Source organism: Fusarium verticillioides, chromosome 1 (genome assembly GCF_000149555.1).
Source record: "Fusarium verticillioides 7600 chromosome 1, whole genome shotgun sequence".
In the NCBI taxonomy this organism is placed as follows: Eukaryota; Fungi; Ascomycota; class Sordariomycetes; order Hypocreales; family Nectriaceae; genus Fusarium; species Fusarium verticillioides.
The window spans coordinates 2,142,073-2,165,848 of NC_031675.1; the positions used below are offsets into that span (position 1 = coordinate 2,142,073).

The 23,776-nt window shown below is 49.3% G+C and overlaps 13 protein-coding genes across 18 annotated transcripts; 4 read left to right on the forward strand and 9 right to left on the reverse strand.

The window, feature by feature from the left end:
* Window positions 1-463: 463 nt before the first annotated feature.
* Window positions 464-1,817, reverse strand: FVEG_01352 (hypothetical protein). The gene is made up of 2 exons (XM_018888279.1): window positions 1,229-1,817; window positions 464-1,114 (listed from the first exon to the last, which is right to left on the reverse strand). The coding sequence occupies exons 1-2, from the start codon at window positions 1,365-1,367 to the stop codon at window positions 870-872; spliced, it is 384 nt and encodes a 127-aa protein (XP_018744158.1). The 5' UTR covers window positions 1,368-1,817; the 3' UTR covers window positions 464-869.
* Window positions 1,818-2,331: 514 nt separating this feature from the next.
* On the reverse strand, window positions 2,332-3,683 carry FVEG_01351 (hypothetical protein). The gene is made up of 3 exons (XM_018888278.1): window positions 3,289-3,683; window positions 3,167-3,225; window positions 2,332-3,120 (listed from the first exon to the last, which is right to left on the reverse strand). Exons 1-3 carry the CDS (start codon window positions 3,560-3,562, stop codon window positions 2,542-2,544), a joined length of 912 nt encoding a protein of 303 aa, XP_018744157.1. The 5' UTR covers window positions 3,563-3,683; the 3' UTR covers window positions 2,332-2,541.
* Window positions 3,684-3,996: 313 nt separating this feature from the next.
* On the reverse strand, window positions 3,997-5,466 carry FVEG_01350 (hypothetical protein). Of its 2 annotated transcripts, XM_018888276.1 has the most exons (3): window positions 5,210-5,466; window positions 4,593-5,118; window positions 3,997-4,532 (listed from the first exon to the last, which is right to left on the reverse strand). In XM_018888276.1, the coding sequence occupies exons 1-3, from the start codon at window positions 5,313-5,315 to the stop codon at window positions 4,214-4,216; spliced, it is 951 nt and encodes a 316-aa protein (XP_018744155.1). In that variant the 5' UTR covers window positions 5,316-5,466; the 3' UTR covers window positions 3,997-4,213. The 2 variants fall into 2 exon arrangements, with proteins under 2 accessions (XP_018744155.1, XP_018744156.1); XM_018888277.1 differs by having other exon boundaries at window positions 4,593-5,466.
* A 187-nt stretch (window positions 5,467-5,653) lies between these two features.
* Window positions 5,654-6,039, forward strand: FVEG_14818 (hypothetical protein; the record flags this gene model as incomplete). Its single annotated transcript, XM_018903827.1, has 2 exons — window positions 5,654-5,854; window positions 5,914-6,039. 2 exons carry the CDS (start codon window positions 5,654-5,656, stop codon window positions 6,037-6,039), a joined length of 327 nt encoding a protein of 108 aa, XP_018744154.1.
* Window positions 6,040-6,058: 19 nt separating this feature from the next.
* Window positions 6,059-7,091, reverse strand: FVEG_14817 (2,4-dihydroxyhept-2-ene-1,7-dioic acid aldolase; the record flags this gene model as incomplete). The annotated part of the gene is made up of 5 exons (XM_018903826.1): window positions 6,059-6,324; window positions 6,382-6,649; window positions 6,699-6,724; window positions 6,777-6,869; window positions 6,920-7,091. The coding sequence occupies 5 exons, from the start codon at window positions 7,089-7,091 to the stop codon at window positions 6,059-6,061; spliced, it is 825 nt and encodes a 274-aa protein (XP_018744153.1).
* A 111-nt stretch (window positions 7,092-7,202) lies between these two features.
* On the forward strand, window positions 7,203-7,532 carry FVEG_14816 (hypothetical protein; the record flags this gene model as incomplete). Its single annotated transcript, XM_018903825.1, has 1 exon — window positions 7,203-7,532. The coding sequence occupies one exon, from the start codon at window positions 7,203-7,205 to the stop codon at window positions 7,530-7,532; it is 330 nt and encodes a 109-aa protein (XP_018744152.1).
* On the reverse strand, window positions 7,470-9,501 carry FVEG_01347 (DNA-directed RNA polymerase II subunit RPB7). The gene is made up of 4 exons (XM_018888275.1): window positions 8,323-9,501; window positions 8,190-8,270; window positions 7,971-8,140; window positions 7,470-7,916 (listed from the first exon to the last, which is right to left on the reverse strand). Exons 1-4 carry the CDS (start codon window positions 8,569-8,571, stop codon window positions 7,898-7,900), a joined length of 519 nt encoding a protein of 172 aa, XP_018744151.1. The 5' UTR covers window positions 8,572-9,501; the 3' UTR covers window positions 7,470-7,897.
* A 113-nt stretch (window positions 9,502-9,614) lies between these two features.
* On the forward strand, window positions 9,615-11,963 carry FVEG_01346 (hypothetical protein). The gene is made up of 3 exons (XM_018888274.1): window positions 9,615-10,677; window positions 10,750-10,833; window positions 10,923-11,963. Exons 1-3 carry the CDS (start codon window positions 10,645-10,647, stop codon window positions 11,370-11,372), a joined length of 567 nt encoding a protein of 188 aa, XP_018744150.1. The 5' UTR covers window positions 9,615-10,644; the 3' UTR covers window positions 11,373-11,963.
* Window positions 11,885-12,922, reverse strand: FVEG_14815 (hypothetical protein). Its single transcript, XM_018903824.1, has 2 exons — window positions 12,758-12,922; window positions 11,885-12,694 (listed from the first exon to the last, which is right to left on the reverse strand). The coding sequence occupies exon 2, from the start codon at window positions 12,427-12,429 to the stop codon at window positions 12,019-12,021; it is 411 nt and encodes a 136-aa protein (XP_018744149.1). The 5' UTR covers window positions 12,430-12,694; window positions 12,758-12,922; the 3' UTR covers window positions 11,885-12,018.
* Window positions 12,923-13,040: 118 nt separating this feature from the next.
* On the reverse strand, window positions 13,041-14,474 carry FVEG_01345 (hypothetical protein). Its single transcript, XM_018888273.1, has 2 exons — window positions 13,439-14,474; window positions 13,041-13,372 (listed from the first exon to the last, which is right to left on the reverse strand). The coding sequence occupies exons 1-2, from the start codon at window positions 14,396-14,398 to the stop codon at window positions 13,193-13,195; spliced, it is 1,140 nt and encodes a 379-aa protein (XP_018744148.1). The 5' UTR covers window positions 14,399-14,474; the 3' UTR covers window positions 13,041-13,192.
* Window positions 14,475-15,781: 1,307 nt separating this feature from the next.
* On the reverse strand, window positions 15,782-15,883 carry FVEG_14814 (hypothetical protein; the record flags this gene model as incomplete). The annotated part of the gene is made up of 1 exon (XM_018903823.1): window positions 15,782-15,883. One exon carries the CDS (start codon window positions 15,881-15,883, stop codon window positions 15,782-15,784), a length of 102 nt encoding a protein of 33 aa, XP_018744147.1.
* A 439-nt stretch (window positions 15,884-16,322) lies between these two features.
* Window positions 16,323-20,791, forward strand: FVEG_01344 (carbamoyl-phosphate synthase arginine-specific large chain). The gene is made up of 3 exons (XM_018888272.1): window positions 16,323-17,146; window positions 17,258-18,939; window positions 19,122-20,791. The coding sequence occupies exons 1-3, from the start codon at window positions 16,786-16,788 to the stop codon at window positions 20,604-20,606; spliced, it is 3,528 nt and encodes a 1,175-aa protein (XP_018744146.1). The 5' UTR covers window positions 16,323-16,785; the 3' UTR covers window positions 20,607-20,791.
* FVEG_01343 (nuclear protein localization protein 4) lies at window positions 20,770-23,739 on the reverse strand. Of its 5 annotated transcripts, XM_018888268.1 has the most exons (5): window positions 23,325-23,739; window positions 23,145-23,269; window positions 21,648-23,091; window positions 21,485-21,596; window positions 20,770-21,354 (listed from the first exon to the last, which is right to left on the reverse strand). In XM_018888268.1, the coding sequence occupies exons 1-5, from the start codon at window positions 23,406-23,408 to the stop codon at window positions 21,350-21,352; spliced, it is 1,770 nt and encodes a 589-aa protein (XP_018744142.1). In that variant the 5' UTR covers window positions 23,409-23,739; the 3' UTR covers window positions 20,770-21,349. The 5 variants fall into 5 exon arrangements, with proteins under 5 accessions (XP_018744142.1, XP_018744141.1, XP_018744143.1 ...); XM_018888267.1 differs by having other exon boundaries at window positions 20,770-21,596; XM_018888269.1 differs by having other exon boundaries at window positions 21,485-23,091.
* Between the last annotated feature and the right edge of the window lie 37 nt (window positions 23,740-23,776).

Genomic DNA, 23,776 nt, shown 5'->3' on the forward strand with positions numbered 1-23,776 from the left:
TGCAAGCCGGCTTAATCAAGGCTATCTGTGACGATCCATGAACTATTCAGGTCCTTATCAGGGTCTTTTAAGGGCCATTCAAGCACTAACAAGGTGCTTGCAGACTTCTAGTTTCTTCTTAGATCAGAGATGGGTTTGTTGGACGCCAAATTGGTTTAGCTAGGGGCTTGGGACTCCAGAGTCCACAGGTCAGAGAGCCAATCCTGGAATATCATGTTTCTCTTTTCAGCTCGTTTTGCTCTTTTTAGCGGAGACACGGGCACTCCGCTGCCCGAGTGATCTCTGAGCTTGCTAAGTTGCTAGTTTGTCGACTCATTTCATTCCCAAAATGCCCATCGAAAGAAGCTAGAAATGAGGGGAAGTGGAGCATGGGGTTAATGGAAGACTATCGAGGATGATCCTTGATAAGTGGAATAACGTCATGGCAGCCCAACTTGGAGGAGGGTTTCGCACATGCATGCGCTATATGGTACATTCTTGCATGTTCTTCTGTGCTTACTCCGTACTTCTCAGTGAGTTGACCCAATCTTCAACAAAAGTGTTGCCAGCAGCTGTCAGATCTTTATTTGGAGCAAGGAATGCAGGTCAGACACAGAAACATCAGAAAGCTGGGGGTGGGTTACATTTATTCATGTCACCAACCACCCATCTACACTGGGTTGTCAGGTATTATCCCACATGGATGTTTGCGCATTGCGCGATAAAGCAAGCGGCACGATGGAATTCAAATTATTCAGAAGAACAGTATGGCATCAAGGGTATTTCCACAATAACCAATATCAACAATAACGCAACCTGAGAATGATAATCCCCGCCTCCTCAAGATCAAGTCGCAATTCGAGACTTATCAAAGACAACCCAGCAGGAGTCTACTTCTTGTTGCCGAAGATCTTGGACTTGAGCTTGTCAGCAAGGCCAACAGGGGTCTTGAACGCAGGCTTCTCGTGCTCCTCAGACTCCTTCTCAGAACCTGCGGTCTGCGCGTTGCCAGCACCTCCACGACCGGTATGGTAGTCTCGGCCATCTTGGCTTGGCCGGACAGCAGTCTCGGGGATGATGTCCACATCCTTGCGCTCGGTGGCGGGTGTGCCTATGTCAGCGATGTTACCAGCACCTGATGAAGTTGTATTAGCGACTTGTCTGAGCTCTGTGACAGTTGATGGTGTGTTGTTGTGTAAATGCAACATCAGGACATTGCGGAAATGGTACAATGCTAGGAATGACTTGCCTCCACGACCAGAACTGTACGCGCCATCACCGTGGCTTCCAACAACGCCAGTTCGAACAACCTCGCCGTCGACATATTCGGTATCATCAGGCTTGAAGTTGCCTGCGCCGCCGCGACCGTGGGAGACTTCAGCGGACATGGTTACTGATAAGAAGACAGGAGTCTATGATGCGTGCAGGGAGTTTGAGTCGACAGTAGAGTAGAGTAGAGTTTATAACGTCGAGTCTGACATAAAAGACAGCCGTTCAGGCGTCAGCGTGGCTCCAGGGCATGGCGACAACTTATAGCACCCATCCCGTCATCGGCCGGACGGGCAGCACACCTCAGCCATCAGGTTAAGCTTGTTTGTGTGCCTGAGACGTCTTTGATAAGGCATCATGAGAAAACCACATCAGGGCTGTTATCTATCGGCTGCCGCCCGATATCACTATCACTCAAATGGACCTGTCTTATCAGTCCGCACCACCAACCCCCCCTAGAGCATCGCCAAGGACGCCTGGGAGACCGCTAAAAACAATTAAACTGTGGTGTAAGGTCGCTAAATGCGGGTTGATACAGTGCATTTGAGATCTAGGCGCCAAGCACGTGCGATGAGCGACAGTAGGGTGTGCTGATGGTTAAATCGAGAGCAACCAGTCAGAAGCCGTCTTGCGTTGCCTGTTTACGTATCGGAATTTGCTGATTTAATGTGGGGGAGAACGGGATCGTTCAACTTATCGATCATCCAATGCCTCTCATTCCCACGGCCACGGGTCAAGTACAGTCCCCAGGGGTTACAAATGTTATTACAGGTACTTAGACTAGTCATTCTCAGTGGCCAATCTATGCTAATCACTCCAGTATTATCTCTATCTGTATATAAGAATAACTATCTCTTATTGGTCTTCTTTAATTCCATTGCGGCAAAAAATACCTATTTAAATCGCGGAAATGCACATTTGTAACCCCTGGGGACTGTATCCCGTCTTATCAGGGACCCTGCATTTGTATTCGCCAGGTTGGGCGGGATCTTTCTTTTCAGCCAGCCCAATTGTGGATGAAACCGGCCTTTACAATTGGGGTATTTGATTCAGCAGGAATGTGCTCGAAGAGCGTGCTCTTCTGATGATTTCTGATGTAATTGTGATGTTGGCTACCTATCCAGTCTATTATTCATTCACATGTTTTGACTTGTTGCAAGTCAAACTCTCAGCTTAGTCAACCTCAATATTCCATGTCTTGACAGCCTAACGCAAACTGGTTCGCAGTCATCTAGCAACTCTGTCAAACGTAATCTATGTCTAAAAGTTCTAGTTTATACGGAAACCAAATTTCTATACCCAACACATATGGTACACGCCCCAGTACAAGCCAATACCCAAAATAGACATCCTGTCTGGCAGGACTCGTCTTCCAACCCCATTCTCTTCTCGCTTTGGGTCATCGCCAAAAGGCTCCTTGATCCATCCCTTTGGAACCTGTGTTATAAAGTCATACCAATAGTCCCCCATGATGCTATAGCCTTCATTTGTAGGATGCAAGCAGTCTCTCAACTCACCCAGATCAAATGTGCTGAAATCCACGGCAATAACATGATTGCCATCCTTCCGTCGCTGTCGTACAAGTTCAGGGATCAGGGCTCTGTAAATAGGCATCTTGGGTTTCTCAGTGTCACAGGATGCCAAAGGTATCGCGACGAGGACTACTGCGTCCGGGCAGTACCTAACAATCTTGTCAATGAGGTCGCCGAGACGAGTTGCAGCATCTTTGGGGTCATTTCCTTCTTTGGAGATCGACGGTCGTAAATCCATGTCATTCGTTCCAGCGTGTAGGAGGACAAGATTAGGTCTCTGTTCCAACGACTCTGTGATGTGCTCGCTTATATACTGAATTGTCTTGCCAGACCAGGCCGCCTATATACGTATAAGCGTAGTATCGTCGTTCAATGGCTGGTCTCACATAATAATTGTCCTCCATAGAACCCTTGCGTCTTGTACCCGCAAAGACAACTTTTTCTCCTCGGGTCAATGTTAGTGTACCCGTCTATCAAGATTACACTAGATAATCAAGAAGCAACTTACGTGACAGGTGTTTCGCGAGAGAAAGCCTGTAACCATTCCCATCGCCGCCATCTGCATCACTTCCCCAACCCTCTGTTATAGAGTCTCCGACACAGAGTATGCGAAGAGGAACTTCCAATTCCCAGGCATCGTCAGAATCAGCTTTGGTGTAGTTCAAAACATCGTAAGTCGTGAAACCCGAAACATTCCGAGCTATTTGTGCAGCATTCTCTCGCAGTTGTAGTGTTGAGGCATGAGCTGCACTGACAAGACAGGCCAGTAATGAATACCTCATGGTTGCTTACCACGACAGATGAGCGCTTAACAAGAAGAAATAATAGGGATGGAACCCAAAAAGGGCCTCGATATGAGGAATCAGAACATATTTTAAAGCTACAGTGGGAAGACGTGAGGTGATGTGGTTGTTGGTTCTGGCAAATCTAAAGTAAACTAGTCAGCATTATCCTCCATATTGGTTCCACCGCCATCATTCCTGACCCATGATGAAACACCACAATGCAGGGTTTCTGGAGGATTTCTCGGTATTAAAACGTAACTAAGTAACGGAGCAGTCACTTCGAGCAACGGTTGGGTCACTTGCTCAGTTGTGTCGTTTGCAAACTCGAGTGGCCAGCCTTTGACAGTCAACGCAAAAAGGACAAAGATTCGAGCGAAGCTGGTATCCATGTGGAAAAGGAAATGATCATCTTAGATCAACTCGAAAGAACATTTGTGTAACAAGTTTTTTTTATGGATGTTAATCTCAATTCATGCTGATGCTCCATGGTCTGTCTCTACCTCGCTATCGCTAGTCCATTCTTAATTCTCAACACCTTTGCGAGACACGACGTCTCGTCTCGTCTCGTCTAAATTCTCAACGCCATATCGATCACATAAACTCCATATTATGCTCATTCTCATGTCTTCTCATAACTCACGTCTCCCATCAAGCCCTTCCAGCACGGCCAACCTGAAGAATCTCGCCTGTCAGGGCCTCGTCTCCTCGCAACACTGGCCACGAGGTGCCATCAGATTTGGCGAGGACGAATTCTAGCTTCGTGCCGAGCACTCTATACGATGATTTCTCCGGGTCGATCGATGCATAGAGAGGGACTTCGGCGGTATAGCGCTTAGGAGGCGAGTCGGTTGTTGTAAGGTCCAGGTTAAGTTGCTTCGGCTGCAACTCAATCTTGGCTGTGCTCTTGTCGATCTTCTTCAAGAAGAAGGATGCGATAACATTGACTGGGGTCTGGTAAAAGTCATGCCTAAAACTGTTAGCACAAACAATCATAGCATTTGACCGCGGTTTTGTTTCGTGATCTCACCTGACGTTGGAGACGGCCTCCTCACTGTTGGCGCCATCCTTCTTACCACTGCCGATAAACAAGTGTCTGTTCTTTGTCTTGCACCCCTCGATTTTCATGAATTGATCAAACTCCAACACTCGTCTCTTGCAACAGGAGTATCCCTTACTCCCCTCGTGGAAAATTGGTACTCCTGGATGGTGAACACACTCCTCATCATCTCTTGAGCTACCCCTCTTGTATGTTGCGCCGCACGCCCTTCTCTTACAGCCAACACCATCCGCAATCTCAAGACTGAGGTCATCATCTTCCGACTCGGGAGCAGGTGGAGGTGGCGTAGGAGCGTGCTGGGCAGTTGGAATCGGTGCGCGAGACGGAGTGGCGGCGTTCAGAACATCAATCTTCTGGGCGAGTGCGGCATCATCCTGCTGGGGTTTCTCCTCAAGCTGAGGCGGCTTGTCGGTGGTTGAGTGTGTGCCAGTCGTACAAGGGGGAATATCCATAAACTCGTCAAAGGTCAAGACACGAGGCTTGCAGCATTTCCATCCTTTTCAAAGTTAGTTAGTATGCTACCATATGCAATGCAATGCACAATGGCAGGTTAATAAAACAGCATCTGCTCTGCCAGATCAGCCTACCTTTCTGCCCCTCGTGGAAAATGGGCGGACCAGGATGGTACTCGCACTTCTCATCTGGATCGGTAAACTGTTTCCCGCAACCTTGATGGACACATTTTTGAGACATCTCGCGAGTATTAGTATAAGGCCTGCACTCCACAAGAAGAATTGACAGTTTAGTGATTGTCTAAGAAGGAAGAGAAAGGAATATTTGACTCGGACTTTGGTGGGGTGGGAGCTTCTAGAATTCAAGCTCTGCCGTGGAGGCGATGACGATGCTGCAAACAGAGCTATATTCTCACCGCTTTCCTATTTCGATGCGGGGTCACATCTGATTTGCTCGTGCAGTTGGACGGGGTTGCATGCGTCTCATCTAACTTAATCTCAGGCCATTTTCAAGACGGCATTGCCTTTATATACCGAGCCATTGAGACTCTTCCACGAGACTCTTCCAATCTCTTCACCATGTTTGCTACTCGTCGTCTTCTCTTTTCGACAAGAATTACCTTCTTCACTCGGGAAACTTGTGGTCTCTGCACCCAGGCTAAGCACGTATTGTCAGATGTTTGGGATAAGAGACCCTTTGACTATACAGAGGTTAATGTTGATCTCCCGAAGCCTGAGTCAAAGCAATGGAGAGACATATATGACTTTGATGTCCCAGTGGTCAGCATAAATACTCACCTAAAGACACTTCAATTCTTGCTAACATCCACATGACGCAGATTCACATCAGTAAAGCCTCCGCGCCTGAAGAGGAGCCAAGCAAAGTGGGCAAAGCAATCAAATTGATGCACAGATTCACTGCCGAGCAAGTCGAAGCTCAAATGGACAAAGCAGAGAAAAGCTAACCTCTCATTGCGGCACGCATCAATACCCCTTTCCTCTGGTTGGTGCCAAGCTTCCGTCAGCGAAGCTGAGCTGCTCTTTGGCTACCAGTCCCAAGGATGTATAATCGGTTACCACATTCATCATGTCAAACCCCTGATCCGCGTATATCTTTGCCTGCTCGCCCCCCGTGCAATACACGCCTGTCTTCTTGCCTGCTTTCTGACCCGCAGCAAGGATCTTGGCAATGGCGTCTTTCAGTTCCGTGGCCATGACTCCTTCGATAATAGGATGGCCGAGGGCGTTTCCTGTTGCCAATTACTACTTTTCCTTTGGGCCAACTTGGTAATTTCTGGAAGACGTACCAAGATCGAACGGTCCAATGAATAACACATCGATGCCATCGACAGCAGCAATCTCGTCGATAGACTCAAGTGCCTCCTTGGTCTCAATCTGAACAATGGTCAAGAGAGAATCATTTGCCTGCTGAAGATACTCCGAGAAACTTGGCTCAGGGTGGAATCGCTCTGGGGCAATTGGTGATCCGAAACCTCGACGGCCTAGAGGCGGAAACTTGGCAGATTGCAGGAGTTGTCTCGCTTCTTCAGGCGTTCTCAGCAAAGGCACAACAATCTTTTTCTAGTGAGCAACATGGCATAGCTTCAGAGAGACGGCAACTTACACCATGAGCTCCACTGTCGAGTGCACCTGAGAAATGTCAACGCCGAGTTCCCAAGCATAGATGTCTCTGCAGCCTTACGCTTTACCATCCATCCTTGCATGTCGGGCAATCTCACAATGGGCGAAACCCCTAAAGCCGCAATTGCAGGAACGGCATCGTGCATGGCACCATCTGGATATTTTAGGCCTATATTCAACTATCCCATTATAGGTCCAACTTACCGTCCAAGTTCCCATGCTCGCAGTCTACCAAGACCCAGTCAACTCCTGACCTTGCCAATACCCGCGATACGTTTGCGCCGGGAAGCATCTGCCAAGCGCCAAATGCCTTCTTTCCCTCCAGAAGAGCTGTCCGTAATCTATTAGATGCCTGCATAGCAGACAATCCAGACATGTTTCTGGTTACGACCCTTGGCTGTAACGTGTTGGGCGTCAAGGCCGGTTGTAACCGGAGGGTTGCTGAAGTCCATACTCTACTCATCTTGTCTCGTTTTCCCCTCGTATAATGGTCATAGATAGTGCAGAAAGCCAATATTCCGGGGGAAGTACCCTCCGAGAACCCAATTTATACGACAAATATCAGACATTTCCCCGGAGGCCCCCGTTCCCCGTCCCCAGCTCCTCAGCGGGGGGCTTCTCAATTGCGGGGTCTCGTGGGGGGGGAATCAAGCTGCTTCAGGAAGCCGACGCCTATCTCTACCACTTGCAATTGGCTGCCAAAGAGACTTATTGTTGTAGGGCGGGTGGCTTCACTCATAGGGCGCATATAACTTGGAGCGTTATCGGGTATCTTTGCTTTTATTGTCTTATTTGCAAACTACAAACTTGCGTGTAATTGTCTATTGTTCGCTGTCTAAATCTGACAGAAACAAGAATTCATTTTCCTTATAGCAAACTGTATCCATTATGTTCAATTTTCCGGTCAACGTTAAATCTTGACCACCTTCTATACCAATAGATTGTACGTGCCCCAGAACAGTCACTGTTCGGCGCGTCGACCCGACTCACCTGCTGCGGGCTCTATTGTCGTCAATTCAGCTGGTTTGTCTCCTCCCTAAGGTGATGATTGATAGATTTTCGTTTGAGTTGCTTTCGCTCCTGCTTCCAGTAATAGAAGGGCTGGCTGCTGTTGCAGAATCGCCTAATTGTTTGAGGGCTTTGGTTTTCTTGGTTCCCACTCCGTCCAATACCACGCCCAACTTAAGAAGCTTGGAGGCATCTGAGATCACCGTTAGCAAAGAAAGGCAAATATATTGTCCAGCCGTCAGCATACCCCAAGTAATCCTCCTTGATGCTACCGATAGCCCACATTTCTCCAACCTCTGTTCGAGTTCCTATGATTTTGACGCGAACGTGGGTTTGGGGCTCAATAGAGGTATCCTCGTTGTTTGTGAACTGAGGTGGCGTCGCATTGGGGTCATATTTCACATCACTAGGAATCAGCTATAGTAAGGGTTAGAAAACACTACATTACAGCTATGTGATGACATACATGGGCTGAAACAAACAGCTGCAGAGGTCCTGCATGGGCGAAGAAACCTTGTGGGTTTATAGAGTGCACAACTGCATCGACCTGACTGAAGTCAGACTCCTAGGTCATTAATCCTCGGTAGTGAAGGCCTTACCGTCTCGCCTTTGAATGGCCGCCATACTACGGCACGATATCCGACAGTGAATTCAGCCATACCAAGACCGGGGAGGATTCGTCCTTCAGATATTTCGAAAGCGTCCATGATGGAAATGATGAAGTAGCTACCAGCGCATGTGCCTTCAACATCCTTCAAGAGCTTCGCGGTCACGAGATCGTGCATGTTGCGCCCCATGAAAGAAGGGTGCAAGGTGACCTTGCGTTCCAAATTATAAAGAAAAAACATGGTGAAAAGCGATTTCGGGGAGAAGCGAAGATATCGATGGTGAGCGAATGGGCGGTTTCGGTTGGCTGTTAAGTTGCGATATCGCAATACGTTCGATGGCCGACTAGAGCACGAAAACGGGTGTGTATTCGATCAAGCGAGAGATTAAGCTAATAACTACCGCTTCGTAGAGTTCTGCGATCAATCGAGGGAGGGCACCGGGCGAAAGCGCGTACGAAAAGGAACAAGACGTAGTGACAGCTTGGCGTGGACTTAGAAATGAAACGCGCCGAGGAGTTGCGGATCGCTCGCTGAAGAGAGATGAGAGGAAACAATATATTAAGAGAGAGGCCCTGACGCGTCAAGTCAAAATATGACTGCTGACCTTCTTGACGTGAGCGCAGAGGGAGGTTGTTTGTTCCTTGGGTGAAAGACTGCCAGGTGAGGTGGAAGTTTGGACAATGAAATCGACGAGGCTGAACTGGCCCATGCGCTGCTAGAAGACCTGTCCAATCAAAGTTCGTTGACCACTCAGCCACAGGTGTGGCGTCTGAGCCATAGCTGCTGCCTTGTCACACCTGAACCTCAACGACATGGGATTCTAGAGAATATCATGTTCGGATACGTACTCAATCCGAAACTTTAGTATGAAGAGGCATTTTGAAGTTTATTCATTCCTTTGCAGGTAACAGTAAGTAGGTGCTGCTTCGAACGAAAGATGGCTGGCCCCTCCTATCATACGCTCACAAAACACCTAGTGTCAACTTGGCTGGCTGAGAGTTTCCATTGATGAAGGCTTCAATACAGACCGGCGGAGGAGGTAAGGTACTTGAAAAGAAGAATATCTGCCAAAGAGCAATACTCCAGCAGACCATGGCCCATCAGGTGGAATGGTTATCACTCAGAGGCATACACGAGGTCTTGAGTGGAGGTTTCGGCCTCGGCTTCTACGTCTCACAACCGGAGTCTTCCAGACAGAACAAAACCCGGATGGGATGTGGTACGATTCGAGGGAAGCGAATGGAAGCCTCTCCGAACCTTGTCCTCCGTCCTCCTCTTGAGATATTAATCGGCACCAAAATTCTAAAACCTGGGGAATAAACAAGGGCGATGAGTTTCGGACCAATACAATGAGACTTCGTCTATTCCTTGCCGGCATTGACTGGCTTCTGTTTGATGGAAGGCGCAATCACCCGAGTCAAGGAGAGACAAGCATAAGATATACTGGAACTTGGAAGGCATAGTGGACATAGGGCAAGGGGTGAAAGAAAGGAGCTCCAAAATGGAAGTTACTGTACGTACATACGGAGTTGGGACCCACCCCGAGCAGCTGCGGCGGTGCATTCAAGCGGGTCTTTCTAAGGTTAGGTAGGGGAGTTGAGGATCAGAAGTGGTAAGGTAGTTAGCAGCCAGTGGACACAGGCTCGCAAAAATGGAAAGCACATGAAAACGAACAACTCATCACTGTAGAAAGCCACTCACTCACTCTCTTTTTACCGTACTGTGCCTGCCGAGCCATAACTACCACACCCGCCGCGTTGCCTACGGCCTTTGCCAATCTTTTATTTCTTGGTTCGCCTTGTTTTCTTCCACTCATTCTTTATTACTGCGGGATCCTGCCTTTTCAAGCCTTTGCAGCCCGTCTGATTTGACGGACGCACCTCCTGCATCAAACGAATTCTCTCCATGGGAAGGGGGTCATCCCGTCTCGGACTGTGATACCTCGAGGTAACACACAATCAATCAATCACCTTAACTACTACCAAGGTACCTACCTACTTGGTACACCTACCCAAGTTTTAATCATCTTGATCATTCATCCATCACAACAAAGCATCCTTTCTTCCCGCAAACTTCCATTCGGTCGCCCTCGATCTCTTCTTTTTTGGACTCAGATCCACAACTGTAGCCTCAGAAATCGTCAAACTGCATAGACCAGCAGCTCACGGACCACGTCAAGCCGAGTTCATCCCTCGTCAAATCATCAGATTCAAAGCAACTTGATACCTACCTAGGCTTCTTGTCTCCTCACTCTTTCACCCTCAGTCTGCTACAACTCTCATATCGTCTCTGTTGAGGGGGCCCTTACTCATCATGTCTCTGGATCTTGAACAGCACCTCACCTTTGTAAGTCACATTTCGATACGCTACCTACCTATGTATTTATCATGTGTCGAAAATCATACTAATGTGTGGTAGTATGGTGCTTACCACCATAACTCGGTTAATGTCGCCATCCACATGGTTTGCGTCCCCCTCATCCTCTTATCGGGGTTCTGTATGGTTCGTCTCATTATGTCTTCGCCGGCTTATGCGCGTTGCGTTGCTCTGCATCTGCCTTCTCACTAGAACTCCATCTGACATTTCTTCAGGCCACATACACCGGCACACTCATTCCTACACCATCTTGGATCACTCCCCCTTATCTGGATCTCAACCTTGGTGTCATTGGTGCCAGCCTTTATTCCTTGCTCTATCTGCTCCTAGAGCCCTTTGCGGGCTTCCTTCTGGCTCTTTTCTGCATGGGGGGTGCAGCACTTTGCAACTACCTCCATCAGCAAAACCCTGACACAACCTTTCAGGGCGCTCTAGCTATCCATGTTGTCTGCTGGATCTTCCAGTTTATTGGTCATGGTAAATATGAAGGGCGTGCCCCTGCTTTGCTCGACAACCTCATCCAGGCTATCTTCCTTGCCCCTATGTTCGTGTGGCTTGAGATACTCTTCAAGTTCGGATACCGACCAGAGCTCCGATCTCGTGTCAACAAGAAAGTCCAGGTCGAGATCGAGAAGTTCAAGTCAAAGAACGGCAAGGCCCAATAGAGCAATCATCTCAACCTGATCTACTTCCCTGACCTTGAGCATATAAGATGGTCCTTCAGACGACCAATGCTCCGGGTACTGTGTTGTAGAACCAACCTCAACATCGAGACAAATCACGCTTTGACGTGTCCCAACTTGCATTTCAGATACCAACAATCGATGATCAATAGCGAGCACCCAATCTATCGTCATTGGGCCTCATTGCACGGAATACGACAGTATTCTTTTCGCCGCCGCGGAGATGAAGGTGGCCTTGGTGATCTCACCCCTTTTGTTTACTCGCGCACTTTATGCTCTTGAGAGCAGATTCGCTTGCTTACACGACCGTTAGGTTGTCCTGAGACTCATATGAAATCGGCACGTAAAATACAAGGAGAGGGTCGGAGGGTGAATCGGTCCAAGTAACCGCCTCAGCATCATATGGAGTGTACGGAGTTGTTTCATTTGCGATTAAATAACAGTTAACATCAAGCATGTAGTATATTCTTCAATATATTCGTATCATTTATCAGTAGGTGTTATTGATAGTATATTCATCCGGGGAGAAATGTTATATTGCTATCTGATCCTTTCCACGATGTCATCCTCGAGGCCAATGCAGTGTGTACTGGTCTGCTGATGAAGGCAGGTTTGCTCTATGCCGGATTTAGAGCTCATATTCGTCATCAACATGACAAAACTGTATCTCTATCGACTTGAGTCGTTCGACAGGATGGTGAACATGGACCTGGTATTCTCGCACATGGCCTAGACGTATGCGGGTATGTTCTTCCTCCCGTTGGATAAGAGTCGTAATAGCGTCACCACCTCGATCAACATCTTGGCCTTGTGGAGGCTCCGAGGAGAGAGGAGCCGCACGTCGAAGCTTTCGAGGGACACCAGCCTCGCTTAGCCCCTGGGATTCTAGGCCGAGGCCAGCCCTGCGCAGGCAATTAGTCGCGCGACTATGCTGCAGGGTTGGTCCACCGTGAGCTTCACGGTGCTTTTGTGGGCACGGGCGTCGTTGATTTGGACGTGCCCGGTCGGTCTCTAACCTGGAGTTGCCTGAATGATCCATCTTGAATGCTCGTTCAAGATGTTCTCTCGGATCTGTTGATGATTTCCAGGGGTTTAGGCTCAGACCGTTCTCTTGCTGTGAATCACCAGGCCAAGCAAGTATCACAAGGGTGGTCTGGACGTTGTTGGCCTTCTATCTTACGTTTGCAAGGCCTGACCGGGCACAGCCAGTCTAGAATGAGTCGAAGAAACTGCTTCTGTCTATCCTTGATCTTTTGGCAAGGGACTGGCATATACCTCATGTGATGACATTTGAAGGTGAAGATCTGCTGGCACATGTTAATGATGCTGTTCCTAAGTTAATGTATGGATCAGGAGTGAAGTACTACTTTTGTCGGTTATCTTGTGACGATGGAGGCATTGGCTTATATTATACTTGTCCCTGGATAATCTTGTCGGCAAGTGTCAGGCGGACATCTCCTTTGTTCGGGCGTAATTATAAAAGCTACAGTGTGAATCTGCAAGAGGCATTGTGTGTGTGTGTGTGTGTGTGTGTGTGTGTGTGTGTGTGTGTGTGTGTGTGTGTGTGTGTTCGTTTTTGTTTTCAGCTAACTCCTTTGTTAGAGTCATCACTGTGCATTTGAAAGGGATCAGTCGCTTCAATGATATGACGGGACGTTGGTGAAATCTCTCCTGTGTTCTGTTGAGAATATGAAACTGAACTACCTTAGGGACGAAATCAACATGAATAGCCTTCTATGTCAATAGAATACGGGTATATTCGCCGTGCTAACTCCCAACCTATAGTTAGCTGATTAGAACAACTAGATACGAGCAATTTGTTCGTCCTTTTCGGGCTTTGACGCATTGAACTTCATCTCGTTCTCGTGCTTCAATCTACTGTGCTCCTGCTGTAGTTTTGCGTCCATTTCCTTCTGAAGCTCGTGTTGAATAATTTCCAACTTCTGGTCCTTGTCTTGCTGGGCCTTCTCGTGGCGATCAGTCTGTAGGGTTCGCATATCAGCATCGTGCACGTATAAGTTGCCGTATAATTGTATGCATTTGCTGACCTCATTGGCAAGATGCTGGGGAGTTGCAACAGCATATTGCTTTCCCTCACTGGAGTACAAGTAACTGAACTTCCCATCCTTGGAGATCTTTGGTCTGTCGTGTTCAGGCCATAGATATGGCTTCTTCTTCTTCTTCTTCTTCTTCTTCTTCTTCTTCTTCTTCTTCTTCTTCTTCTTCTTCTTCTTCTTCTTCTTCTTCTTCTTCTTCTTCTTCTTCTTCTTCTTCTTCTTCTTCTTCTTCTTCTTCTTCTTCTTCTTCTTCTTCTGCTCCTCCTCCTCCTCCTCCTCCTCCTTCTCGTCGTCTCGCTTCTTTATCATTCTGAATGCTTTCTTAAATCCTTTTTTTGCATCTTCTTCGTCGTCGCTGTCGCTCTCGCTCTCACTCTGGCTGTCGTCTTCCTCGTTGTCCTTGTCCTCGTCTTTATCTTCTTTGGTGTGTAACTTAAGGGAGTCATGCCATACGTATGGCATCATCTTGGGGTTTTCGATAATTGGAGTATGACCGGTGTGGTTTTCTTTCACGGACTCTTCCAGGTTTTTGTTGAGGCTTTCGAGAAGCACCTCGGCCAAGGTCTTCTCCTCATGCTCAGAATATTCCATCTTGTCAAGCGAGACGTCTATGCTGTCGTCAGGTTTTGGGAGCTTATACTCCTGTTCGGTCTTGTTGCCAGACTGGCAAATATAGTAAAACTTCGACTCGTATTCTCCTGTATCTGGTCTCTTTTGTATGATGCGCCTAGCCACAAATGAGCTGTTTCTGATCGCTGGAGCTGCAAACAGACTAGGTCCAAGAGCAAACCTGGGATCATTTCTATAACAATTAACAGGCTCGGGGCGAGAGAAGTCGGTGCCTTTGAGCCTTTCGCTCAGTCCTTCAGTTCTGTTACGTTTCGCCAATGGTGAAGCGAAGGCAGCTCCGATAAGGAACGAGATCAGCACTATGATGATATTGAATTCCATTCTGGTCAGCGCGGGGGTGTTGTATGGGCTGGGTATGGTTCGTTGCAAGAGAAGAAACAACCGGTTTTCTAAAGCAAAGCAGCGCAGTTTACTTGTATATGGCTCCAAGACTTGGAATAAAGTTGACCTTTATCATCTCATATCACGTCAACAAAGCTTGTGTGGTTCCGAACCATAGGCGCGGAAACCAAGTTATAGAATCAAAAAGTTTGTCTGATCCATCTTGTCCACTTATTTCGTATGCTGATCTTGGTTTAATGTTCTTGGTGCACGCCTAAGTTTGCCAGTGTCTTCACTATTGGATGCATTGAAACTGTGTCGGCGTTACTTAGGAGGCATTTGGAAGAACATTCTTTGAAGTTGAGTTATGTCGAGATTGGCTGGTAGTGGTAATATCCAAGCATGCTCTTTTGTATTAGCTGTCCCCAATGCGCTTATTGTGACTACTTCCAGTAAATATTTTCTCGCTCAGTAGATACTTCTCATTTCTCTATTTAGTACGAGTGACAGATCATATAGAGAGAACTTCGATGTATCGTAACTTAGTATCTCAAGTAGGCCATATTGTTGGACAAGAAAATGCCAGAAACCAATTCGTGTCTCAAATTAGATAACAACACTTGTAAGATATCTGCAGCCTAGCGTCATAGCCCATGTGGTCCTCCTTTGCTCGCTTTTCTGTCATTCTGGTGATAATTTTCTACTCGATTAGCAGAGTTTGCTACTTACAGATTTGAGCTTTTGTAACGAACATTATGGGTACTCTGTCGCCCGCAAGTAAAGTCAAGTTTATTGTTATGAAATTGTGGCACTCTCAGTTATTGCTAGAGAGATTCCGTCGCGTCCCTTATTTTTAAATATTGAATCATTTTCCATTGTCGATTTGCTGAGGTCAGTTTGCAGCGTGCGTTAAAATTGGCCAATAGCATGTTAGTGAGTGAATGATATAGGGTAAGCCCATGAAACCTACCTTAGTTGCGTACCTATGATAGAAATTGATAAGATGACATTTTTTGTCTTGTTGGGTAAAGCACGATGTTGTCTACTACGATGGATTCGGGATCCCGGCATTTTTCTGCCAGTCTCGATGCCCTTTTTGACGATCGAGTTGTGCAGTGTCTATCGGAGTATCGCATTCTGAGCGGATCCTGTGGGTTCGGTGCGTGTTCCCGTACCTAGCTCTTGTGAAGCCTAAATGCACCTCTCATGTCCCCATACTCAATATCGACACACATTATGTACTAATCAGGTGCCATTGCTGTAAATTTTGAGTGTAGAAGGACCTACACTTGGCAATTCACAACCGTATATCGGACTCACTACTCGGCAGTCGATGAAATTCGGAACCCCGCATGACTCAACTAAACTCCGCCAGCGGCCCCATCACAGCCAAAGCGCAGAGTAGCGGCGGTAAAAGCGGTACATATCTCCGCTGATTCCGCCGATGCTACCAAAGTGGACGGCGATGTCGGGGCATTTCATCATTAGCCTGGGAGAATACTACACCGCATTGGCTGTTTTACTTTTTTTCAATGGGTCAGAAAGAACTTGACACCTCTTCCAGACGTCTGTGAGCACCAGTAGAATCATTTTCCTTGCTGCTTACAACCGTTGCTCTGCTGTGCCCTTGTCTGTTTCTTTGTATGTACACATACCTGAAGGGTCGCCGTAACCGGACCCATAAGCTTAGCTTGGCTTGATCTGGGGAGCTCAGCAAGGACGATAAGCTGTGTGTAAGGTGATGCTCGGTATCTGACGGCAGGTACAGTCAATGTGGGATATACTCAACAAGATACACAAAAATTGATAAGAAAAGTCCTGATTGTCAGGGGCAAAACGGGACAACAGCATGCATCAAAGTCGGGTGTCACAGAACTCATGCCTTGGATTCTCCACGAAAGACCCTTGAACAAGACACTAGTGAGGGACGATCTCTATCGAATCTTGGTAAATTTTCTCATTTACGGCCGAAATGTTGGGGCAGGTTCCCTTTAGTCCCTAGAGACTGTAGATAGCAATCGGAGGTATCTATCCACTATTGGAGTGGTATGGAGCTACTTTTTGTTAGCTGTTCCTGGGCCTGCGCTGAGCTGCGTCACAGCCCAGTCGTCCCGTCCGTCCAGTACAGTCACACACCAAAACCAGAGAATAATTTTCGGAGCCTCTTCTTATCTTATCAGCCGTACCGCCATTTTTCTTCACGACGGGCCGCCCTACTTATCCCCCCTCCCCCCCTCCTCTAGAACCCAGTTCCAACAGAGCCACAGTCTCTTGTGTCCTTCCCATACATCGACATATCCTAGACGCTTGATTCGGGATACAGAAGGGCAACCTCGCCAGCGGGACGGTTCAACTTACGCATTGATACGTGCAAATTATCCGCTGCAATGCCTCTCAACTTCAACCTGGCAACCACTCTCGCTGGTCGAGCTCCGGCCCTGCTCCGTCATGGACGCAGGGTCCCGCGAGCTTTGCCCTCTCGCTCATTCTCCTCCGTGAGCCCTCTCTCGGCATCTGCATCATGCCGAGTCTCAATCGCCTCTGCCCGCCCCGCCAACTCGAAGCGCCTGGGCACCCTCAAGGTTATGCGCGCCTACAGCTCCGCCGCTGTACAGGATGCACCCAACCCCAAGGCCTACCTCGACAGTGGAGTTATCAAGCCTCACCAGACCGTCGATGTCAAGAAGGTTCTTGTCATTGGAAGTGGTGGTCTTGCCATTGGACAGGCCGGAGAGTTCGACTACTCAGGTTAGCATACCCAATATTATGCATGCAGTGACGCACATCTCACCGACAAACTTGCGACTCACTACCAAAACTCATTTTTTAACATTCGAAATTAACACACTCGAAATATAGGTGCTCAGGCTCTCAAGGCCCTCAAGGAAGCCGGCGTCGCTTCTGTCCTCATCAACCCCAACATCGCTACCATCCAGACCAACCACAGTCTGGCTGACGAGGTCTACTACCTCCCCGTTACCCCCGAGTATGTCTCCTATGTCATCGAGAAGGAGAAGCCCGATGGCATCTTCCTGTCTTTCGGTGGTCAGACTGCTCTCAACCTAGGCGTTGAGATGCAGCGACTCGGCCTCTTTGAAAAGTATGGCGTCAAGGTCCTCGGTACCAGTGTCCGAACTCTGGAACTGAGCGAGGATCGTGACCTCTTCGCCAGGGCTCTGGACGAGATTAACATCCCCATTGCCAAGTCGATTGCTGTCGGCACGGTTGAGGAGGCTCTCGAGGCCGCCGAGACCGTCGGATACCCCATCATTGTCCGTGCCGCCTATGCTCTAGGTGGTCTGGGTTCCGGTTTCGCCAACAACGAGGAGGAGCTCCGTAACATGGCCGCTCGATCCCTTACCCTCTCTCCTCAGATCCTTGTCGAGAAGTCGCTCAAGGGCTGGAAGGAAGTCGAATACGAGGTCGTTCGTGACGCCAACAACAACTGTATCACTGTGTGCAACATGGAGAACTTCGATCCTCTTGGCATCCACACTGGTGACTCCATTGTAGTTGCGCCTAGTCAGACCCTGAGCGACGAGGAGTATCACATGCTTCGAAGCGCCGCCATCAAGATTGTCCGACATCTCGGTGTTGTTGGCGAGTGTAACGTCCAGTACGCTCTCCAGCCTGATGGTCTCGACTACCGTGTCATTGAGGTCAATGCCCGTCTTTCCCGATCCTCTGCCCTGGCCTCCAAGGCTACCGGATATCCTCTTGCGTACACTGCTGCGAAGATCGGTCTTGGGCACACCCTTCCCGAGCTCCCCAACGCCGTCACCAAGACCACCACTGCCAACTTTGAGCCTTCCCTCGACTACATCGTCACCAAGATTCCCCGATGGGATCTCTCCAAATTCCAGCACGTCAAGCGCGACATTGGCAGTGCTATGAAGTCTGTTGGTGAGGTCATGGCTATCGGCCGAACCTTTGAGGAGTCTTTCCAGAAGGCCATTCGTCAGGTTGACCCCCGGTTTGTTGGCTTCCAGGGTGACAAGTTCGAGGACCTCGACTTCGAGCTCCAGAACCCTACCGACCGTCGATGGCTCGCTGTTGGCCAGGCCATGCTTCATGAGAACTACTCCGTTGACAAGGTCCACGAGCTGACCAAGATTGACAAGTGGTTCCTCCATAAGCTGCAGAACATCGTCGACTGTACCCGTGAGCTTGAGCAGGCTGGTGGTCTTCAGAACCTGAAGAAAGATCAAGTCCTCAAGGCCAAGAAGATGGGTTTCTCTGACCGACAGATCGCGATGGCCGTCAAGAGCACCGAGGACGAGGTCCGAGCCTACCGTCTCAGCTTCGGCATCCGACCCTGGGTCAAGAAGATCGACACCCTGGCCGCCGAGTTCCCCGCCAACACCAACTACCTCTACACCACCTACAACGGCTCTACTCACGACGTCACTTTCGAGGACAACGGTACTATTGTCCTTGGTAGCGGTGTTTACCGAATTGGTAGCTCCGTCGAGTTCGATTGGTGTGCTGTTAGCGCCACTCAGGCTCTCCAGCAGATGGGCGAGAAGACCATCATGATCAACGTAAGTTTATATTCTCCCTTCCGTCCCAATCAGGCATTCCTTCCTTATGTGGTGTTCGTGATCACGGCCCCACTTCGCCGAAAATGGCCCCACTTCGAAACGGCCCTCTTCAAACCTCATCCTAAATCTCCTCACAATTTCTATAGTCATTTTAAAGGACTTGGGCTAATATTTGATGATAGTATAACCCTGAGACGATGAGCACAGACTTCGATTCGGCTGATAAGCTGTATTTCGAAGAGTTGAGCTACGAGCGTGTCATGGATATCTACGAGCTTGAGAATTCCAAGGGTGTCGTTGTGTCCGTCGGTGGCCAGCTTCCCCAGAACATTGCCCTCAAGCTCCAGGAGACTGGCGGAGCCAATGTCCTTGGAACCGACCCCAGGGATATTGACAAGGCCGAGGATCGCCAGAAGTTCTCTGAGATCCTCGACAGCATTGGTGTCGACCAGCCTGCCTGGAAGGAGCTTACGTCTGTCAAGGCTGCTGAGCAGTTTGCCGAGGAGGTTGGCTATCCCGTTCTCGTCCGTCCTAGTTACGTCCTGTCCGGCGCTGCCATGACTGTGATCTCAAGCCCGGAAGATCTCAAGGACAAGCTCGAGGCTGCCAGCAATGTCTCTCCCGACCACCCTGTTGTCATCACCAAGTTCATTGAGGGTGCCCAAGAGATCGATGTCGATGGTGTCTCCGCCAACGGTGAGCTCATCATCCATGCTGTTTCCGAGCACGTTGAGCAAGCCGGTGTTCACTCCGGTGACGCTACTCTGGTTCTCCCCCCTGCCAACCTCGATAGCAACACTATGGAGCGTGTCAAGGAGATTGCTGTTAAGGTCGCCGCAGCCTGGAAGATCAGCGGCCCCTTCAACATGCAAATCATCAAGGCCGAGAACCCTGAGGGTGGCGAACCCCTTCTCAAGGTCATTGAGTGCAACCTTCGTGCCTCTCGATCTTTCCCCTTCGTCAGCAAGGTCCTCGGAACCAACTTCATCGATATTGCTACCAAGGCCCTTGTCGGCAAGCAGGTTCCTGCCAAGTCTGACCCCATGGCTGAGAAGCGCGACTATGTTGCTACCAAGGTTCCTCAGTTCTCCTGGACCCGTCTCGCTGGTGCCGACCCTTTCCTCGGTGTTGAGATGGCTTCCACTGGTGAGATTGCTTGCTTCGGTAAGGATCTCGTCGAGGCCTACTGGACCTCTCTCCAGTCCACCATGAACTTCCGCATGCCTGAGCCTGGTGAGGGTCTTCTCTTTGGCGGAAACGTCTCCAAGCCATGGCTCACCCAGGTCGTCGACTATGTTGCCCCTCTCGGCTACAAGCTGTACGCCGCTAGCCCCGAGGTCAAGGAGTTCATCGAGACCAAGTCCAAGACCAAGGTTGAGGTTGAGGTTATTGAATTTCCCAAGGAGGACAAGCGTGCCCTCCGTGAGGTTTTCAAGAAGTACGACATCCGCGGATGCTTCAACCTGGCTCAGGCCCGAGGCAAGACCACGCTGGACGTCGACTATGTTATGCGCCGAAATGCCGTCGATTTCGGCGTCCCCCTGTTCATGGAGCCTCAAACCGCTATCCTCTTTGCTCAGTGCATGAGCGAGAAGCTGCCCCGCCCCGACGGTATCCCCGCTGAGGTCCGCCGATGGTCCGACTTCATCGGTGGAAAGCCCCTGTAAATTATAACTGGCGTTTTTGTGATTGGAAAAGGGGCGGATCTGGGAGTTATTCAAATGTGTGTGTGTGATAAACCTTTATGATAATATTAGTAGTCAATTCTACAAATATGACAAGTTTATGATATCTCTTACTTACTATAAATTATGATGATATATGTGAAGTCATCATAAATTAAACATGTCTCTTCTGACTGAGATATTTGTGAAGTTTTAGACCATGATAACCATTTTCTCGAGTTACGATCCCCTTGGCTGGAATCGATTTAACACCATGATCATGATTTGACAAATTGCGTTGGACATGATGATTAGGAATGATCGATCTACCCCAAAAAGTTCACCCAAACTCTTAGCCTGGCTGTGATCACAACCTCGCTCTTTATACTCTTGAAGCGCTAACATAAAGGACACCATCTAGTAATATCACGTCAAAGCACATGTAAGCATGCGCAATTCTTTTGATATAAGTTAAGGAAGCCGCCCCAATGAAAGCATTGTCTATATGCTCCGATACCTGTCCTTAACGCCGCCCCAGCTATACATGCAACATCATCTTCCACATGAAGGAAGTTCAGAAAATATCTAGCAAGAAAACCGAATCCAGCCTCACCACTTTTTGGGTTCCATGTCTCGTCTCATCTAAACCTCTATCTGACCCCCCCTCCTACTATTCTTCCGTTGTACCCAATACCTCTTTCTTGACTAGGGCGGCGGTGGATTGGCGGACTTGGTCCAGCGCTCGTTCAGCCTGAAGGCAGCAAATCGCTTAGCAAGGGGTTCTCCCGAGTCGCGAATGGAATTTTGAAAAGAAGAGGATGAGGAGGAAGAGGGCGAGGGGGCACCGTCCTCCTCCCGCTGACGCTTGGGGATTCTCTCACCAGTCGATTGAAGGATGGCCTGGAGGGTCTGCCAACCCTCGGTAGAACGGAGCTGGAATGTATCGGCAAGATCGTGCTGGCTCGCTACACGGCAGAGCAGGGCTTCTTCGTCCTATGAAGCCTGTCAGTAGCTTTCTTCATACATGTCAAAACACAAGCGCACCTTGGAGAGGACGCCCATCTGGTGAATAAAGCAGAGAAGGTGAAAGTTGGAGACCTCCTGGCCCGTGGGCTTCTGGCCAGGTGATGACTTGACAAACTTGGACAGAGCGGAATGCTCTTGACTCTCTCCGACGTATTCTCTATTCTCGATAGGGAAGCCTTGCTGAGTGAACATAGGCTTAGGGTCCGCGGGGAAACCGTGGGTCAGTGTGACAAACAGATACTCGACGGGAAACGATGGTTTGGCATTCTCCTGGACGTTGGCGCCGTATTCGTTGACCCTGCGGTAGAAAACTTCGGGAATGTATCTTGTGCGACTGACAGACCCGTCGTCTTCCTCCTCATCGCGTACAAGCATGACGTTAGGGTCAGCTGACGGCTCAACAATGTCAGCACGAACCATTTCCACAGACTCGTTGGACATCTGGTAGGAGGAGATAGAAATCTCGCCCTGCTCGTTACCGGTGATGATACATGTGACAAAATTCGAACCAAAGATGCCTGTGTCACTCCACTTGGAGGGTTTGGGGTACTGAGCTTGCAACCTCGAAGAGAAGCAAATCTCGAGGGAGGACAAGAAGTAGGAGTCGGCGTGACGTTTGCAAACCACTGTGCCATCGCCGTTGCCAGCATCCAGCAGGTCAGTCCAGATCACTCCCACGGGCTCCAGGCCGCACTGCTTGGCGACCCTGTCGACCTCCTTTTGCGACTCCCAGGCGTTCATTGTGATACCATCGAGCTCATCAACCTGAGGAGGCTCATAGATGGCTTCCACGACAGCCTTGACACCAAGCGGGACTTCAGTGTACTCGGTGTATTTTCCGTAGAGATAACCTAGACGTTGTGACCCGGTCTTTCGCCAGGTGTCAATAAAGGTGTCGATGATGGCAGGCGAAGAGAACTCGACATGATCGACCATTCGGAACTGTTGAGGCTGGAGAGTAATGGCACTGGGCTGGCACTTGGTACAGATACCCTCAGGCCAAGGGGGATGGCCAGAAGGGCACTCATGCCTGACTCGATAGTAGGGCTCAACCAGGGGAGGAATGTATGAAGCGCCTAGCTCGGGTTTGTTGGTCGCAGCATTGATCTTTCGTAGGTATGAGTGGAAGGACAGGTACTTGATCTTCTTCTCCGCAAGGTATCCAGGGTTGAAAGGATCGAGGGGTTGGCAGTAGTCACACATGCCCTTGGGACCATGGCGACACATGCGATCTATGCCTCGAGGGATCTTGCCATCCAGTCGGTCTAACCGGTCGTCCAAGGCGGATTGGCGGATTACTTCCCACGGCCTGGCGATCCTTTCGGGTTTGGGGTTGATGGGAAGGTCTTCGGTCGGTAGGACGGGTTTTCCGTTAAGCCTGGCAGATGTGTTAGAGATTTCGGGTGCGTCGCCGTTGGCAGCGTCGGCATGTTGGTAGGTGAGAAAGATGAGATCGCCGTGCCTATGTATGGGGTTAGCTTTGCTGATCCGTGAGAGGCCATGAGGGCGACCAACTTGAGGCCAATCTGACCAACTTTGAAGTTGATGATGTCCCCTAGGCGCTTCGAGTCTCCTCCGTTGGGTGCGTTCGATAGAGCTATGGATTTGGGATCAACGGTCTTGGGTAGTTGATCGAGCAGCTAGAAGGACTAGAGTCAGCACAGACAGCTCGGTGCGGGCTCCGAGACGACAGACCAGCTTTCCCAGGTCTCCAAAGGTAGTTGTGGGTTCGACATTCAGACGGGCCATGCCGTCGGGGCCGCGGAGTCGCAGCAACATGGTGCAAGATATCTAAAGAGCTGTCGCTATGATGGACTATGGTGGGGTGTTTAGTGCTCTCTTTTGGTGCCTTTGGAGGTTGAGTATTCTCGGGTTAGTAGAGAAGGGGGGGTCCTATAAGAAGAGAACAGCTGGGAGATGGGTGGGAATGAAAAAGAAGAGCCTGGAAGTTGGAGCTGAAACGCAATGAATCAATGGCATGAAGAAAGTGAAGTTGAGCGGCGGTAGGTAAGGTAGCTCTAGACTCGGTACGTCTCTTACCTAAGGCGGCTCACGGGAAAGCAATGTACCTCTGCTAACTCGAGCACAGCGTCATCTGGCGGTGCCTGCGATTGCTTATCTAATGCTCGAGTGACGTCGCACGGCAG